Source organism: Lissotriton vulgaris, chromosome 9, assembly GCF_964263255.1.
Source record: "Lissotriton vulgaris chromosome 9, aLisVul1.2, whole genome shotgun sequence".
Taxonomy (NCBI): Eukaryota; Metazoa; Chordata; class Amphibia; order Caudata; family Salamandridae; genus Lissotriton; species Lissotriton vulgaris.
In genome coordinates this window covers 1,143,324,640-1,143,342,226 of record NC_141697.1, presented here as the reverse complement: position 1 = coordinate 1,143,342,226, position 17,587 = coordinate 1,143,324,640, and the positions used below count along the sequence as shown (strand labels likewise).

The 17,587-nt window shown below is 45.4% G+C and overlaps 1 protein-coding gene across 1 annotated transcript in view; it reads right to left on the bottom strand.

The window, feature by feature from the left end:
- Positions 1-12,569, bottom strand: part of MUSTN1 (musculoskeletal, embryonic nuclear protein 1) — a 39,069-nt gene extending 26,500 nt beyond the window's left edge. Inside the window, exons 1-2 of the mRNA XM_086939188.1 lie at positions 12,431-12,569; positions 6,624-6,741 (exon numbers count right to left, since the gene is read on the bottom strand). Of these exons, the coding sequence (XP_086795314.1) occupies positions 6,624-6,741; positions 12,431-12,445 (133 nt within the window). The 5' untranslated portion in view covers positions 12,446-12,569. The remainder of the gene's footprint in view (positions 1-6,623; positions 6,742-12,430) is intronic.
- Between the last annotated feature and the right edge of the window lie 5,018 nt (positions 12,570-17,587).

The window sequence follows — 17,587 nt, the reverse complement described above, 5'->3', positions numbered from 1 at the left end:
GCCATGCTGAAAGCAAAATGTTTTTAAAAGTTACTGACAGTGCGGTGGCCGTGAGATGGGTGTGAGAGAGAGAAATGCTCACCTGAACTGTTAAACAAGAAGCGGTACAATTGCTCAAGCAGTGTCCCGCAAATGGTGTGTGCGGCCGCCACTGCTGAAGCGCGGGATGCCGGGCAGATTGAGAAACAAGTAATTAAAAAAAAGTTAAAATAAAACAAGAGACGGCCTGGCTGGTAAGACTGGTAGATAGACTAAGAAGACGGACTACCCAACGTTCCTTGCTTGCTATTACTGCACATGAGCATGGTGTTGACCTGAAGCGCCATGCCCCTCCTCCTGGGAGGAAAACTTTGCAAGTACAACAAAAAACATAAAAGCAGAAGCCGTGCTCAAACATGAAACACAGCACCAGTGTATATAAAAGTTATACGCATAATGCACTGCATGGGGCATCTGATGACACGACATAGCAATTCTTGAGGGAAGTGTGATGAAGCCTGGTGCGATGAGTCGGTGCCATGCTGAGAGAGAAATGCTCGCCCGAAATGTTTAAAAGAAAGTTACCGAACAGTGCGATGGTCGTTAGATGAGTGTTGTGCTGAAAGCAAAACATTTTTAAAAGTTACTGATAGTAGTGCGGTGGCCGTGAGATGGGTGCTGCTGAGAGAGAAATGCTCTCCCGGAGGGGAGGTGCTGGGGAACAGATGGCCGTGAAGCAGGGGGCGGGGCAGCGGAACCCTTTGAAGTGGCCTGGCGGCCGTGAAAGGAGAAATGCTGCTGCCAGGGGGAAGGCTCATGCATGAGAGCAGATCACGTAATTGTGATTCACTTGAACTGTCCAAAATCCTCTGGGGCCTGAAGTTTGGTTAAGCTGCATTAGGGCTCTTTTCCTATTCCTGCGGAATAGGAAAGGGGCGAGCCCTAAAAAAAAGTGCTATGACAGCCAGTGTTAGCCGCATCATAGCGTTTTTTCTTGACTTTAAGCCATGTTGCACAGCAGCATTGGCTGATATGTGACATGGCTTAAAGTTAAGGGGAGAAAGCGCTTTGAGGTGGCCAACACTGACCGCATCATTGCACATTTTTTTAGCCAGGTTGCACAGCAGCTTATGCTGGTGCGTAATATGTTTAAAAAAAAACACAAGAAGGGCAAGCCACACGTGGGAGGTGTGGGGAGGAGGGAGAGAGCAACAACAACGGACCGGGAGAAGGAAGCAACATGAGGAAGGCACGGGGAAGAGGGGAGGAGCAGCAAAACCGGAGGGGGTGGGACCAGCAATAAAGGACAGTGGGAGGGTATGGGACAGCAAAATGAGGGAGGTATGGGGAGGAGGGAGGGAGCACCAACAATGGACCGTGGGAGGGGAGCAGGGGACACAAGCAACATGAAGGAGGTGCGGGGGAGGAGGAAGGGATAAACAACACAACAGATGGAGGTGGAGGGCAAGAGCACAGACATGGCAGGAGGGAGGGACAGGAAACACATGTGCTCTTATAGAGTGCATGTAAAAAAGTTTTTTTTTAAGTACTGCAGGAGCCTCCAGCCAATGGAAGGACACTGGCCACAGACAAGAAGGTGTACTACACCCATGCTCCTTGGCAGGGATACACACAGGACCGGACTGGCCATAGCGGGCAACGTGCATTCCCCCGTTGCGCAGCATGGGTGGGGGGCTGGTTTGGCCCCCCCGGGGGCAGTTTTTCTTACAGGGCCGTTTTTGCAGCATAACCGGCCCTTGCAAAGAGCTCGGCGTTACCCACATCCCCCGGAGGGGGGGGAAGGGGGCCGGCCGAGCACTTTGCCAGGGCCGGTTTTGGTTCCCAGTCCGGCCCTGGATACACAATGGAAGCTCCTGGAGGAAGCAGGAAGAAGCCATCCCAGACGGGTCATTAAAGCTTGGTGTCAGCAGGTTCATCAGTTTGGTATAGCCTGGTTCCAGTCACACACTGAGTCTGGCAGTTTGAGCTGGAATGTTCCTATTGGAGGAGGGTCAATGCTAGTTTGTATATTGCTCGGTCGAAACTGAGATGGATTGGAATGCTCCATGAGTTTTTGCCAGATTTTAGACTAGTTGCAAGCATTCCTCCCATCAACGCTTGTCTGTTTAATCGGTATACACCCTCATACCCTTTAAACAATTTAATATATCATTAAATATTAATAAAGGCTACATCCTTTTGACTACAAGTTCAAAGAGCACAACCTTTACTATTGTTATTGTGGCCAGTCATACTGCTCTCAAGGGTATTGAAAATAAGTGCCTAATGAGTATTTTTTTTTTGTCCAGTGTGACGACTCAATCCCAGCACAATAAACAGTAACTACTAAGTAACAACCATATTTCTCATCTCTAAAATTGTTCAATATATTTATATTTCCATTGAATTAATGGCTACTTTGTCTTAAGACAGAAATGGAAAATACTTAGGGGCATATTCACAAAGAAGTGGCAGTGAGAGGCGTTAGCCTCCTTGGCTTAATGCCTCTCACCGCCGCTCCGGAAACGCCAGGCTGCACCCTGTTCACAAGAATGTGGTGCAGCCTGGCGTTTCCCCCTGCGACGGCGCTAAGTCTCACGACTTAACGCCAACGCAGGCACCCTTGCACCAGAGTGCAAGGGTGTCTGAAAGCTGGGAGGTTTGTTTATGTACAGGAAGGTGTCCCTTCCTGCACATAAACAAACCCAAAATGCTGTTTACTAACTTACATGAGTGCTGCTTCATGCAGCAAAGGTGCAAGTTAAAAAACAGCATTTTTAAAAGGTTTGTTTATGTACAGGAAGGGACACCTTCCTGTACATAAACAACCCATGGCGTTTTGCTAATTCCATGTGTGCTGCACAAGGCAGCACACAAGGAAGTAGCAAAAACGAGGACAAATAAAGGTTTACTCCTCGTTTAGCCACATTAAGACTTGATTTTTCTAGGTCTTAAGTTTGGCGCTGCCACCTATTATCGTATAATAGGTGGCAGCGCCAAACTTAAGACCTAGAAAAATCAAGTCTTAATGTGGCTAAACGAGGAGTAAACCTTTATTTGTCCTCGTTTTGCTACTTCCATATTATCGTATAATAGGTGGCAGCGCCAAACTTAAGACCTAGAAAAATCAAGTCTTAATGTGGCTAAACGAGGAGTAAACCTTTATTGGTCCTCGTTTTGCTACTTCCATATTATCGTATAATAGGTGGCAGCGCCAAACTTAAGACCTAGAAAAATCAAGTCTTAATGTGGCTAAATGAGGAGTAAACCTTTATTTGTCCTCGTTTTGCTACTTCCATATTATCGTATAATAGGTGGCAGCGCCAAACTTAAGACCTAGAAAAATCAAGTCTTAATGTGGCTAAACGAGGAGTAAACCTTTATTTGTCCTCGTTTTGCTACTTCCATATTATCGTATAATAGGTGGCAGCGCCAAACTTAAGACCTAGAAAAATCAAGTCTTAATGTGGCTAAACGAGGAGTAAACCTTTATTTGTCCTCGTTTTGCTACTTTCATATTATCGTATAATAGGTGGCAGCGCCAAACTTAAGACCTAGAAAAATCAAGTCTTAATGTGGCTAAACGAGGAGTAAACCTTTATTTGTCCTCGTTTTTGCTACTTCCATGTGTGCTGCCTTGTGCAGCACACATGGAATTAGCAAAACGCCATGGGTTGTTTATGTACAGGAAGGTGTCAAATTGATTGTCAAATTGATAATAGGCTGTAGCGTCAAACTCAATGGGTGTTGCTGTGGTACGACCACCGCAACACCCACTGCACGTCCCCTTTCATGCTAAGTTTAGCGTCAAAGAAGCCCTATTCTCAAGGCAGCGTTAAGCCACTTAACGTGGCTTTAAGCCATGTTAAGTGAGTTAACGCTGCCTTGAGAATAGGGCTCTGGCCCTATCGCCACGAGAACGTCAAAAAAAGTGACGTTCCCGTGGCGATAGGGCTTGTGAATATGTCCCCTCAAGAGTTGTGATATTGCAAAGAAAATTAGGCAAATTGAGTGACAGGATAACAACGAACTTGTGCTTTTCTCTGAAAATACTGAGAAAGAATGGTGTAAAGGAATTTATAGGGAAAAGAAGAGAAATAAAGGAGAAAGGAAAGGAACCCAATAAGGGGGTCTGGTGAGATTTTTTTCATAGATAGAGCACTTAACAGGGCTCTGAGAATATTGTATTTGTTGCATGCCTGTGCACCTCAGGCTCATTGCAAGAAAACAATTAAAGAATGGATTGTTTACCAAAAATGTCAAGTAGGGGGCTTAAATGTTCACAGGCACCAATAACCCACGGAACCCAGTGACCGCTGTAGTCATGTCACACTCTTTATGTATCTGTGCGCTTTCCAATCATTTTTCTAGGGTTTTTAACAAATGTGTGAGTAGGATCATCGAAACTAAGGTCGTGTCGCCAGGATTTATGCAGCAATGGATCACCAAATTAAACAGCAGGACTGACTATTTATGCAGCAACAAAGGCAAACTATGTAGCACCATGTAGCTCATTATGTGGCAGAATTACGTTTTTATTTTGTCATTTTAACAGACATTAATAATAGTAATTAGTACAATTTTAATATCGGGATACATCAAACAGCAACAGAAAGGTGAGCAGTTAACCTTTAGGGGTGGTCTGCCATTGGACAGCCTAACTTGTGGCACTTTTTAAAAGTAATTTGTGACCCATCTGAGCTAAAACCAAAGGGTTGGATTGGCAAAATGTTAATGCAATGCAGCAACCTATTGAGATTGGCCTGCGTCTGCTGGCTTCCCCTGTGCTGGCACTCTTGAAGGCTGCCTTGCATGATGCTCAGCCCTGCAGAGGCCAGTGTGCCATGTCTAGCATAGGTTTTGTAAAGAAAACATACCATCCAGCATGATTTCCTAGCTCTAAACAAACATAGAAGGATCCCATGGACTGGATGTGAGCTGCGAACATACAATGCTTGCTTGTTTTGAAGAATAAAAAGCTGGGTATCTTAGCAGTGGCGGCCAGCACAGGTAAGAGCGGCAGGGAAGGGGTGGGTCGGGTGGGGGCAGGGAAGTTGACAGACAACGGGATAAGTAAAGTTAAAGAAAAAAATTAATAAAACAACTTACCTTGCACTCGCTGCATCACGGCGATGCTGGTAGCGTAAGGTTAGCAGGTTTATAATTTTTTTGTATTTAATTTTACTTATCCCATTGTCTGTTGGCTTCCCCAAAACTGCCCCACTGCTCTTACCTGTGCCGGCTGCAAATGTATCTTAATAGATCATTTATCGCATCAAAATCTATGAGTGGTTGCACTGTAATGCCACAGTAACCTCTCTCTCTTGAGGCAAAATGACAGAAGACAGCTCAAAGCAGCACAAACATTTTTTGCTACAAAAAAAGGCACCTTTCTAGTGCAAAATTCCCTTTCCACTCAAATGAAATACCAATGCATTGCTCTACGGCATTTTTCCATGAGTTTGGGTCACATTGAAACTGGCCTAAGTGTTTGTAAACCTCGTCCAAAAAGTTTTTTTACTGAAATATCCAAGCAATGCAGAAGATGGAGGATTATGTGACGTAAATTATGTGCAAAATGCCACAGCTGCAGAATCATAAAATCCCAGAGTCTGACTATAGTGCCATATTAACAAAAGTACATATGCCAGCACTGAACCTACAAATCATCAATTTGAGGTATGCAAGTCCAATTGGGGAAATCGGAGTGATCAAAGACTATGGGCCGTATGTATGAAACAATTTTTTTTTCGCAAACGCCTAAATTCGCAGAATTTTGGCGTTTGCGATCGCAATTCAGGTAAGTGGGGTGTAACAGCCTAGCAAAATAAGGAATTGCAAAATAGCGATTCCCTATTTTGCAATTGCATTTAAGGAATCGCAAATTGCGATTCCTAAAATGCAATGTAAGAGGCACAGAAAATGTGCAATTTGGCCATAAGGAATCGCAAATTACCACCAACTTCTAGTTGGTGGTAATTTGCGATTTCTTTGAAAAATTCACTTTTTTGCATTTTCAAAGTGCCACGTGGCACAGATACATGCCCTTAGGGCATGTATGTGTGCCACATGCACACACATGTACATTTCAGGGGTGCAACAGGGTGTCCTTTTGGCACCCTGGCCCCCTTGAATTTGCATTCGCAATTTACGATTCTCTAATTGAGAATCGCAAATTCTGAATATCTCCCCATTCATTCCAATGGCCTCTACGCCCATAGGAATGAATTGAGAGGTATTCCTTAATTGCGAATCACAGTTTGCAATTCGCATTTAAGGAATATGTAGGATCCGCAAAATTATTTGCTAATCCCACATACATAGCATTTTACTATTCTCAAATAGCGATTCTCAAAAAATCGCTATTTGAGAATCGCAAAATGACTTTTTGACACATATGGCCCTATAACTCCCACAGTGCATTGGGATCTTAAATGCAAGCTAAGAGCTGAAAGATGCTGCCCTTGGTAACATGGACAGAGTGTAAAACAACTACTGCAGTGTCTGAGTAGTAAAGTGTATGAACGTTTATTTCAAACAAACACTTTTGCAGCAAATATGTAGAAGAAAGGGTAACAGAATCTGAAGGTATGTGATATAAGATGGCTAACCCTTTAGCAAAAGACAAAAGGAAACATATTTACCACATTCTTTCATGACTTGGTAGGTTTTCGATTTGATCTCTTGGTTGCCCGATAGCTTATTCCTGGCACCTTTGAGGTCTTCTTCTTTCATGGGTGGGCGCTTCTTTTTCACGGGGGCCTGGTCAAGGTTAATAGTAGAAAGTTAATACCCTCAGTAGAGAGTTTACACCTTCAAGCAGAACACATTCAGAACTGCAGACAGTTGAAGTGTCCAGTTCCCATGAAGCCTTAGTCTCCCCTGATCATCAAACAGAAATCTCTGCTAACAACCCACAGTGTAACGCAGACTGTCACCTGGAAGCAGACTTTATTTTGTTACATGCTATATTACACTTGCACATCTGCCTAAATTCCTGTTTAATTTGGATCCCCTTAATAAACCAGACTCACACTCCCAGTAGATACTGTTCTTGTTCCTGTTTGGCAAATGTCTAACTATGCAATTGAAATTTTCTAAATGCTTGCAGAGAAATTGGACAGGACAAGGTGCTGAAGTTTCTCCAGTGAAGTCGCACCCAAGGGGTGCAAGAAATCCAGTTTTGTCCAACTTGAAGCTTTTTGTAGCCCTAAAAATTGGTTCAGGAGGACTTGTGGCAAATGTATACGGCCTCAGGGATCCATGTCCAGCTAAAGCTTTCAGCCGTGTCCCACTGGAGGATTCCAACTTACAATAAAGTGATTAAGTCCAAAAATAAATCGACCGGGCGAGATGGCATATCTATCCAGCCTGAAAAGCGATCCGCCGGCTACAAAATCCAGGTTTGTCCCATTCAGAGCTTTTGGTGCCAACAACAACTTTAGCAGGAGCTCAATGATGATGCATTTGTCTTTGATGGACCCCTCACTGACCACAGCCTTGCACCTGGCCTCGCCGGAAGATTTCAACTTCCATAAAAATTACTAAGGGCCTGATTTAGAGTTTGACAGACAGGTATTTTGTACCCTAACATACTTGTAATAAGGAGGACTGGAGTAACCCATCCTCCAATCTCTAAAGCAGGCCCTATGCAGACAGTAAAAATGTTGATTGGGAAGACACGCTTGGTACGCCCAACCTCAGCACCATTACGGTCATCTTGAAAATCGCACGGAGGTCCTGGTCAACCTCAAACAGTGACTTTACTTTTTTTTTTAGGTTTTCTTTACCCTATAACTTTAAAAAGTCATCTCTCTGCCACCCCTTAATCAATTTTGATGATTGTGGTGTCTTTGATCATTACATTTTGGCTACCATGTATGTATTGTTCAGGGCAGCTTTGAACTGGAAAGGTATTGTCTGATTTGCTTCAATTTTTTACCCCATGTGGGATCTGCAACAATGTCTGGTAATTAATTAGCTTAGTCAGCGGTAGTCCGGCATATATTCATGCAGTGCCAACGAGGGGAAAAAAGTTGGGAGGGGAGCAAAAAGATGTGTTTTACCATTTAAGCTCCCACATACATTTTGCTCATGCCTAAAGCAAAAGCTGATGGAAGGAAAATGGTTGTATACCAAACTTGATATTAAAGTAGCCCAATACTTAGAAAGCGTACTTTTTGAGACACAAACTTTTAAAAAATGTGCTGAGGGTGCTTGAAAGAGTTTGAAATGTTGTCATATATAGTTGCAATTCAATAATTTGTAACTAAATCACATTTATGTTTTAGACAGATGCATTGGCTGATGGGGATCTTTGTGGATTTTTTTTCACCAACTTGAAAATAGGGAATCAATTTCAGATGATGACTTTCAACCTGTGGAAAAAAAAGCTTAAGAAAGAATGGGAACAGGGGCTGTTCCTCCACTAGGGCAGAGAAGCGTCACCCACTGCTTTCTCGCAGTGCGAGAAGCAGAAACATAAAGTAGTAATAACTACCATTTTTTATTTCTCCTTCTCACACTGCGAGATAGCAGAAGGGGTTGGTTGAAGGCGGTCGGGTGGGCGGGGCTGCTCTGCGAGCAGGGTTGGGCAAAAAAGGAGTGGTGTGCCCACTCCTGCGGGTGCAATTACTGTTTGGTCGGCCCTCTGCGTCCGCCCAAACCAGTCATGCGCCCCTGCCCTTTCTCCATGCAGACTGCAATGCAGCCTACATGGAGAAAATGGCCTCCCTGTAAGCCCCTGGGTGGGCGGTGGCCCCACCAATCACAACGCTGCCATTGCAGCATTGTGATTCGCTTAGGGAAGGTAGGTAGGGAAGCTGCCTACTTCCTGTTCCTGTCAGAGATAGTAGAGCAGGAGCCGAGAAAACGTGGAACCCGGCCGGTAGACAGGTAAGTTTTAAAAAAATTAAATATTACATTTACCCCAACCCTTCCTCCCCGCGTGACCCTCTCCACACAACCTCTCGACGCGATCCCCCCTCTACCTCTTACCTGCGATTAATACCGTCCGCGAATGAATGGGGAGGCACTAATATGAAGTGTCAGAACCCAGGGCAATGGTAGGGAGAGCAAGTGATGTGGGACACTTGATTAACAGACCAGGATAATAATTAGAAAACTACCCATGATTCGTGGCTCAGAACACAATCAGAAAAACACCATTTCAATTACAGGCTACCACTGCCATTTTACAAAACATTGTAAATTGAATTCAGTTCACAAGTTTCGCAAAGGGTGTGAGGCAGAGAAACAGAGAGGACAGAGGCTGAGAAAACAACAGAGGGCGCTCCAAAGGCAATGAGTAGCTGTGTCAGTGTATCTTAGGCAAGTTGGCACAGGGCTTTTGGCCATTCGCACTGGGAGAGGCCCTGTAAGCCAACCTTTGATGCACAGTCCTGCGTCCATGCACTGTGGGTGTTGGCCACCCTCAGCAGAAAGAGCGTTGGGTGCTATCGAAGAGCATGTGCCACGGTTGTGGCACATGCCGCCAATCCAATGCAGCCAATCCAAAGTTGGCTGCATTGGAATTGTCAGATGCTGCTCGGCGAGCTCGAGTGCTGTGCAGGCAGTCTCAGGAGTCACCGCCTGCTTCTTTGTCAACATAAAGTGAGGCTGTTGTGACTCCACCCTGACCGATGCACACAGCCAGAAAGTTACAAACAGAATGCCTCCATACAGGGGAAGGTAAAAACAGCCAGGACAGGGCAGATGCAACAGCTGGTAGTCACAGCCCCAACTCAGGCCGATACACACAGCAAGGCAGATGAGTTCATCTTAGGCCAACACACAGAGCAGGCAGTTGCAGCCCGAATTGGGCTGATACATGGCACGATTGATGCAGACCTTTGGCCGATATATGAATATATGCAGTCTTTCATTGGGGAACTATAGAGCGAGACTGGGTGATCCTCTGCACCATGGGTCACTGCTAGCATTGGTCTCTTGGTCAGTTCACTTTATCTTGCAGTTCCACAGGACAGCTTCACCCTGGGCTGCTACTCATGGACAGTATCTCCTCCTGCAGAACCAAACACACTCCTTACCTCTTCTTTAGGCAGAAGGCAAGCCTTGACTCTGCGATTCGGCAAGCGCAGGGTAAGTGGATTTCTTTATTTCTTTATTTTATCTTCCCTATCCCGTTGTCTGGCGATTCCCTCCTGCCCCACCCGTGCCCCACCCCACTGGCCCACCACTCTTACCTGAACCACATATGTGCTACGTATATAATATACAAGTAGAGGTACTCGACATACACGCACAATGCAAGCACAAGTTTCTGGGTTTCACATAACATTGGAACTTTAGGCAAGAGCAGTCTGTGGGCCACACTGTCAGTGACACAGATACAAAGGTTCTGCCCACTATATGATCAGAAACTTGGTATGTTGCCAACACTGCATTATGTGCCAAACCCAGGACAGTGGCAGTAGTCCTTTGTCCACTATGTGGGCACGCTTGATGCACCCCTGTAAGTCAGAGGACAGGCCTTGACCTTGAATATTCAAGGACAGGCCTACACTTCTGAGCAGATTCCAGATTAGTGTGACACTAGGACTAAAATAAAAGGCAGGATTCCAGACACACATGAAGTCATGCCCCTAGGTGAGGGGTACTCGCTCATATGCCATGCCGGGGAAGTCCCCTCCCCCCCCTTACTTTCCCCACCAAGAAATGTTCAGCAACTGTGTTTTTAATTTCACCTAGAATTCATACGAGGATAAATTTTAAACAATAAAAATATATTTACTCATCTTGCCTCTCTCAGGCTAGCTGAATAAATAACACCCTGTCTATTGGGCACGGAAATTGAAAAGAATTGGAGACATTTTAAGTTAAGGAATACTTTTCCCTTGAAAATAACGGCACTGTTAATTTCTCAAACTGCTGGAAAATGTTTGTGACAAATAAAGTAACATTATTGTTTCCTTTCAGCCTATGTGTCACAACTAGCACCAAGAAGGGAAATCGAAGATGGTTAAAGAATAGTCAACGTTTGTTTAAAATGCAATTTTCATATTTTTAAAAAGGCTATTTGTAATTTGTTGATTTATATAACTCTCAGGCTGTAGAAAAGCCTCTATAGTGGACTCTGCATGATAGGGGGTGAGAGGGACACAGAGAACGAGGAAGGGGCAATCACCCCCTAACTGAGCGACTATTGGTTCAGGCAACTTGTGATTGTATTCAGCAGTGAACACTATTTTCATCAAATCCAAATAATTAGAAGTTAAAATGCACAACTTGAGAAAGGGTGTGGGGTGGTCAGTGTGTGTGCATGAGCGCTTATTAAAAAATAAATGAAACGCACCAGGCATCCATCATTCAAGTTGAAAAGGGCCATTGGGTCGTTTTTGCTTTTACATAAGTGTTTTGAATGTTTTACAAAAAGAGCAATTGTAACCACCGAGGACCCATGTTTGTTCATGGATGTATTTGTAGGGTATGTAAATTCAAGTGCTTTTGATACAAATGTCAGTGGCTGTGCATGTAAAATGCGCTCGGTGCGGCACATGTGCGGGACAGTGCCACCATCATGGAGGAAAACAGAGACAACACACACAACCCAGAGGCAAATACCTTGGAAGGCTGAAAAAGCAAATCCAAAGGTAATGTGTCTTTTGTGAAAAGATTCCTTCAGGCTGCAGAGGGAGAATCAGGGCCAAAGGTGACACAAAGGGCGTCATTTAGCTTTTGGTCACACAGTGGAGGAGTTGAAAAAACAGCTAAAGGATCTTTTTTTCCTTCATAATATTTAGAATTTGCTGTAATTACCCAGAAGTAATCACTACAGATGTCTCTGGAGTAACGTTTCAGAAATGACCGGTTGTAAGAAACTTATGCTCCAGTTTCCAGGAGCATCCTCTATATTTGGAAGTAGTTGATACTAGTAATTGTAATTGCATTTACATAGCGCACACTACCCCTGGCGAGGCGTCGTAGTGCTTTTTCGTCGAGTAGCACCTACTCCGGAACTCAAAAAGGATTAGTGATGAATTAGTAAAGTGAAATATGAAATTAATTTGAGCGGTGGTTATGTTGGTCTATTATTTGGATTGAAAAGGATAGCTGTCACTGTGGTGCTCACTAGAAGATTACTATTTGGAGAGAAGGGCTTTTCCTCAGTGGTGCACAGTTTTGCTGCGACTCACCAGCACAAAACTGTGCTTTTCACTGACCGGTCGTCTGTACGAACGTCAGGTCAAAATTACAATGCACGGGTGTCCTGTTACATAAACTAAGCTACATTATTCTAACAGTTCATGAAATAAAAGCCTGATAAGTTTAAGTTGTCGTTAAGATAGTTATTTAAATTAACTCATCGTTTTATCCAAACAGCAAAGCCAGCATACGAAGCGCAGAGAAGATAAGAACTGCTTTAGTCAAGTATATGGCTTTTCTGAAACCTTGGTTAATTCCCCCAAAACGTTCCGCTATCAGCCCGTACCTGAGGCGCTGACATGACGCGTCACTCCAGTATCAATCCACTTGCTGAAATAGTCCCTCTGCCGGCAGGTCCGCGCGCTGAGTGTGCCAGAGCCTGTCAGCTCCCGGCTTATATAGTACCAGCTGCTTAGCATCAAGTCCAACTTAGAGGGCTTTTCTTATTCCCACAGTGATTCAGAGGCAGGCCCAGCTATTACCGAGAGGTTTATTATTAGCCATGACTTGTCTTTCTAAAACTTTAGGGCCTGTTGTTCAGGCCGATAAAATCTGCCTTGACGAAGACAGACAGCTGTAGTCTTGCACAAACATTTGGTGCCCCGGGCACCGCTACGCCTACTCCCCCTACTTCCGAAGCCTACTGGCTGCAGCGCCTCTATTTATAACCTAAAGGCAGCGCTTTGTTTGGGACCTCCCTGCTGTCTGCTGGCCCCTACACAAGTGGCACTGCCAAGCACCACCTTGAGGTTTAATCCTTCACAATCTGAAAAGCAGATTCGACATCTATGGTTCCCTTGGTTGTATCAATTCACTGGGCACTTCCTGGCATACTTGGAGGTAGGTAGCTGTGACATCGGATGGGAGTTCAGCTAGCAGCTGGAAGTACTGTCAGCCAGTGGTCGAAGTGGGAAAAAAAGTAGGGGAACTATGGGTGGAGAATCAGGGGGCAGGAATAACCGAAGATTGGAACAATGGGCGGAGTCAGGGGTGTGGCTAGAAATAAGAAAACATACCACTTTTTAGTACGTTTAGTATTTCACTGACCAGTTGCAGCTTATAACGTTATTTAATTCAAACAATGGATAAACATGTTTATTTGAGGTTTAATTCAGGAAAAAGCAAACACTCGTATGGAATACAGGTTTATGTAAAGCGTGCAAAATATAAGCAGGAACAACATGTTATGTTAATGCTTTTACTCACATTGTTCAGAAATCCAAGAGTATTTTTGTCTCCAACATTGAGGAAATGAATTCAGGGCTCCTCATGTACACGTGTTCAGCAGGGCTCAGAAGAGAAAGGGACTCTTTAGGAGAATCTAGAGTCACGAAAACCCTCAAAGGCTCCTTCATATTCATGTCAGCCAGTTAGCTGCTCAATCATAAAATAGCAAAAAGAACAACTGGTGGACAGAATGCAGAACAATGTCATACATTCACCCCAGTACAGAGATCTGGGCCTAAATCCATCGTTTTTTTTTCTCATCATGCCATTCCAGTTTAGACCCAGCCATATGCAAATCAATCTTGATCCTGCTCCCAATGGGAATAGTCCAGCCCAAACTGCTAGGCCAGGTCCTCCCTGGACTGGAAACAAGCATCTTAGGACCGGTTTTGAGCTTATAGCCCTCATCAGCCAGGATAACTTGATTCCAATGGCATGGAGAGCACGGGACACACGTCTGGGCATTCTCGTCCCACTCGGGGTGAAAAAAGCAAAAAGAACAACTGATGGACAGAATACAGAACAATGTCATACAATTCACCCCAGTGCAGAGATCTGGGCCTAAATCCATCGTTTTTTTGCTCACCATGCCATTCCAGTTTGGACCCAGTCATATGCAAATCAGTCTTGATCCTGCGACCAATTGGAACAGTCCAGCCCAAACTGCCAGGCCATATGCATTCAAGTGTCCTTTCATTCGGGAAGTGTACACAAAGCAGTACCCACTGAACTATGCACATAAAATATTGCTCTTTGATATGCATGGTACACGTTCTTTGCAGCAGGCATAATACCCCTCTGCGTTTCCTTAGATGAGTAAAACAGCCACTCGACAAAACATGCTCCCATCTCTCATTGTGCAGTCACTCATACTCACAGAGAGCGAATCAGAGAGAGCGTTGTTGCGAAGCAGGAGCTTGGTGCCGGAGCTTGAAACTCGGAGTGGAGTGCCTGGAGCCGCTTACATCGCTGCTCCAGGCAGAACGGCAGGCAAACCGGCAGAAAGTATTTTCGCCTGACTCCCGATTTCTGGAGGTGACGGACCGCCTTAGGCTCCACGGCTCGTTAACCCCACCGGACTAATCGACCTGCAGCTGACCTGCAGCTGACAGCCCCAGCCTCACCACTGCAGGAGGTGCAGGAGCGCACCCGGGAGGCGGATTCAGAGAGGTGCGAGTCGGGACAACAACACTGATTGTATCACGGGATACAGGACATTGCACTGCGCTACCCTCGTACCCGCCGGAGCTTGAAACTCGGAGTGGAGTGCCTGGAGCCGCTTACATCGCTGCTCCAGGCAGAACGGCAGGCAAACCGGCAGAAAGTATTTTCGCCTGACTCCCGATTTCTGGAGGTGACGGACCGCCTTAGGCTCCACGGCTTGTTAACCCCACCGGACTAATCGGCCTGCAGCTGACCTGCAGCTGACAGCCCCAGCCTCACCACTGCAGGAGGTGCAGGAGCGCACCCGGGAGGCGGATTCAGAGAGGTGCGAGTCGGGACAACAACACTGATTGTATCACGGGATACAGGACATTGCACTGCGCTACCCTCGTACCACTCCGATTCTACAATCACTACAGGTGAGCCGAAAGACGAGCGTTGAGTGTCAGGAGCTAGGAGCCATACGGCAGGGGGTGGGAGAGGAGGAGAGGAGCGGCAGTACCTTGCATCCTGTACCCTGCTCGCTCATACTCTGCCCACGCTCTTGATATCAGCTTATCTTGGCCCCTCTTAGTTTTGGACAGCTCTTTTAGCCTCAGATCACCACCTGCTTGCCTGCTTACCTGCCACTCACCTAAGTGGGGGAACGGCGAGTTGGTGAAAACGCTGAACACAACCTTGCATTTACCCGTTTTTTCTTTTATTTTTATTTTTTGTTTTTTGTTTGTTGTTCCTCTCTTTTTCACCGGTATCTTTAATCCTGGCTTGGAGAGTCACATGAATAAATATATGATGTCTGGACCGCTCCAATTTTAAGTAAAGACTTTCTACAGAGCACGTCTAGATACTAGTAGTGAGCCTAAAAAGTCCTTCTGATCCAATAGACGCACAGAACTATCCTTCAGACTTTAACAGAATCAACCTTCATAGAGTAAGGATAAAAACAGAACTCATCAGGTGAAATAAGGGAGACCAAGCCCCAGCGAGCTCTAACAGCGCTGGGTGAAAGCCAATTATGGCCTCAAAAAAAGGGAAAAAACTGGTAGAACATAACTTGAGATCAAGACACGCTGTAAACACTATAAATGCAACAAGCCCGGGCAGCTTGGAAGAGAGCAGTGAGTGTTTGGAATTAACACCGAAAACTAAAAAGAAAGGAGCCAAAAGACCAAAGGTGATGGCCAAAACCCCGGGTAGTGCAGCGTCAAACTCAATAAAGGAGTTTATGGGGAAGCACTTTAAAAAGGTGTTTTCACCTGCAAAAGACAAAGACATTACAACTAGTAAAGTGGCATCCCTGAATGCAAGCCAAGAGGGGAATAAGAACACAGGGGCCTCCCTACCCCTGGAGATACATGGGCCCAACTCCCTCAATTTGGCTAATCAATCGCTACAGCTTTTACTAGACCAGGGGGGCCTAATCCCGCCACGGCTGTCATCATCACCTCGTCTATCCTTCTCCTATGAAGTGGAGGGAGGATCCTTGGACAGCCCAATCCCATTGGACAGCCCAATACTTCGGGTAGGAACGGAGAAAGGAACAGAAACCTCCCTGAATAAAAGGACAAGTCAGAACAGGAGCCAAAATAAATGTCCATCGGAAACTGGAAACACCAGCTCAAGACACTGTGCCGAACTGGATAAAACATCTGAATTAAACCTCGAACCTAATCGCGATCTTTCATCATTGTCAGCCACATCAATGCTGGACCTAATGTTAATGCTACAAAGGACCCTGCAAGGCCTCTTAGAGGTCACCCTGTCTAATAACTCTATTTTAAAAACTCAGAAAACATATCTTGCTAATATAGAGGGGGAGCTGCGGGGGATTAAATCACATATGCCAAACATGATAAGACAAATCCCCGATCCGGAGCCCCAAATTCAGGCACAGGGAGAACCCGTAAAAAATCCAAAGGGAAATGAGCACACACCAAGTACAGCAGGCAAAATCCCTAACCCTGATCCTGCCCCGCAGAGGGAGGTCCTGCCCCAATCTGACAAACAATCCAATGAGGGCCACCAGATATATATTTCGAAGTGGCCAATGAGGATAATAAGAAGGGCAGAGCAGACGTGGGCCAATAAATAGAGTAAGAGGAGCAGGAACTAAACCAGTAAGGAAGGTGTGCCCCTCCTTGGAGGAAGTAGTCACGACGCAAGAGGAAGATAGGATTACTGGAAAGGAAATAAAGGGTCCCCACCTGCAGATGAGCATCCCAAAATCGAACAACACAAAGCCTCAGGGAAAAGGTGTAGGCCCACACAAACCCCTGAAGAAGACAGTCGATAACAAACACATAGGCCAGCCGAAGGGGGGGGGGGGGGGGGGGGGGAGAAACTGGGAGGAAACTTAGAGGCTTGGGTAACAAAGGGAGGTGAGAGTAAACAGACCCTATATCCAGTCAGAAAAGGTAGATACGAATGATCATCCTATACCCAGCAGGTCAAGGAAAGATGAAAACGATAATATGAGGCTATACCTTGAACAAATCCGGCAAAGGCTAGGGGGAAAAAAGCTAGGTAAGAGGCGGCCTCTGAATAGGTCTCAACTCCTGCAAGGCTTTTTCAAATGCCAGAAGCTGAAAGCAATAAGAACGAGCGACATTAGGGAAGTGGGTTTAAGACAAAATAGAGAAGGAAAAGAGATTACTAGAATCACGTTGTACTCAAACCTGGTAAAAGACACGATTGAAAAGGCAGTAAACGAGTTACAAAAAGAAGGTATCCGCCTACTAAATAATAATAATAATAATAATAATACTGGATTTTATACAGCGCGAACAGCTACCTCGCGAGGAGGTGTCCCGGCGCTAGTGGATCACTGATAACCTTAGGCATAAAAATAGGAGAGCTAGCGTGGCTGGGAAAAAAGCCAGGTCTTTAGCAATTTCCTAAAGCAGGGTTCGGAGGGGGCCTGTTGGATAACTTGTGGCAGGGAGTTCCACAAAGCGGAGACGTTGGCTGAAAAGGTCCGACCGCCTAGCCGGGCCTTTTTTGCCCGTGGGATGACCAGTTGGACACGGTCATTGGATCGTAGTGCACGGCTTTG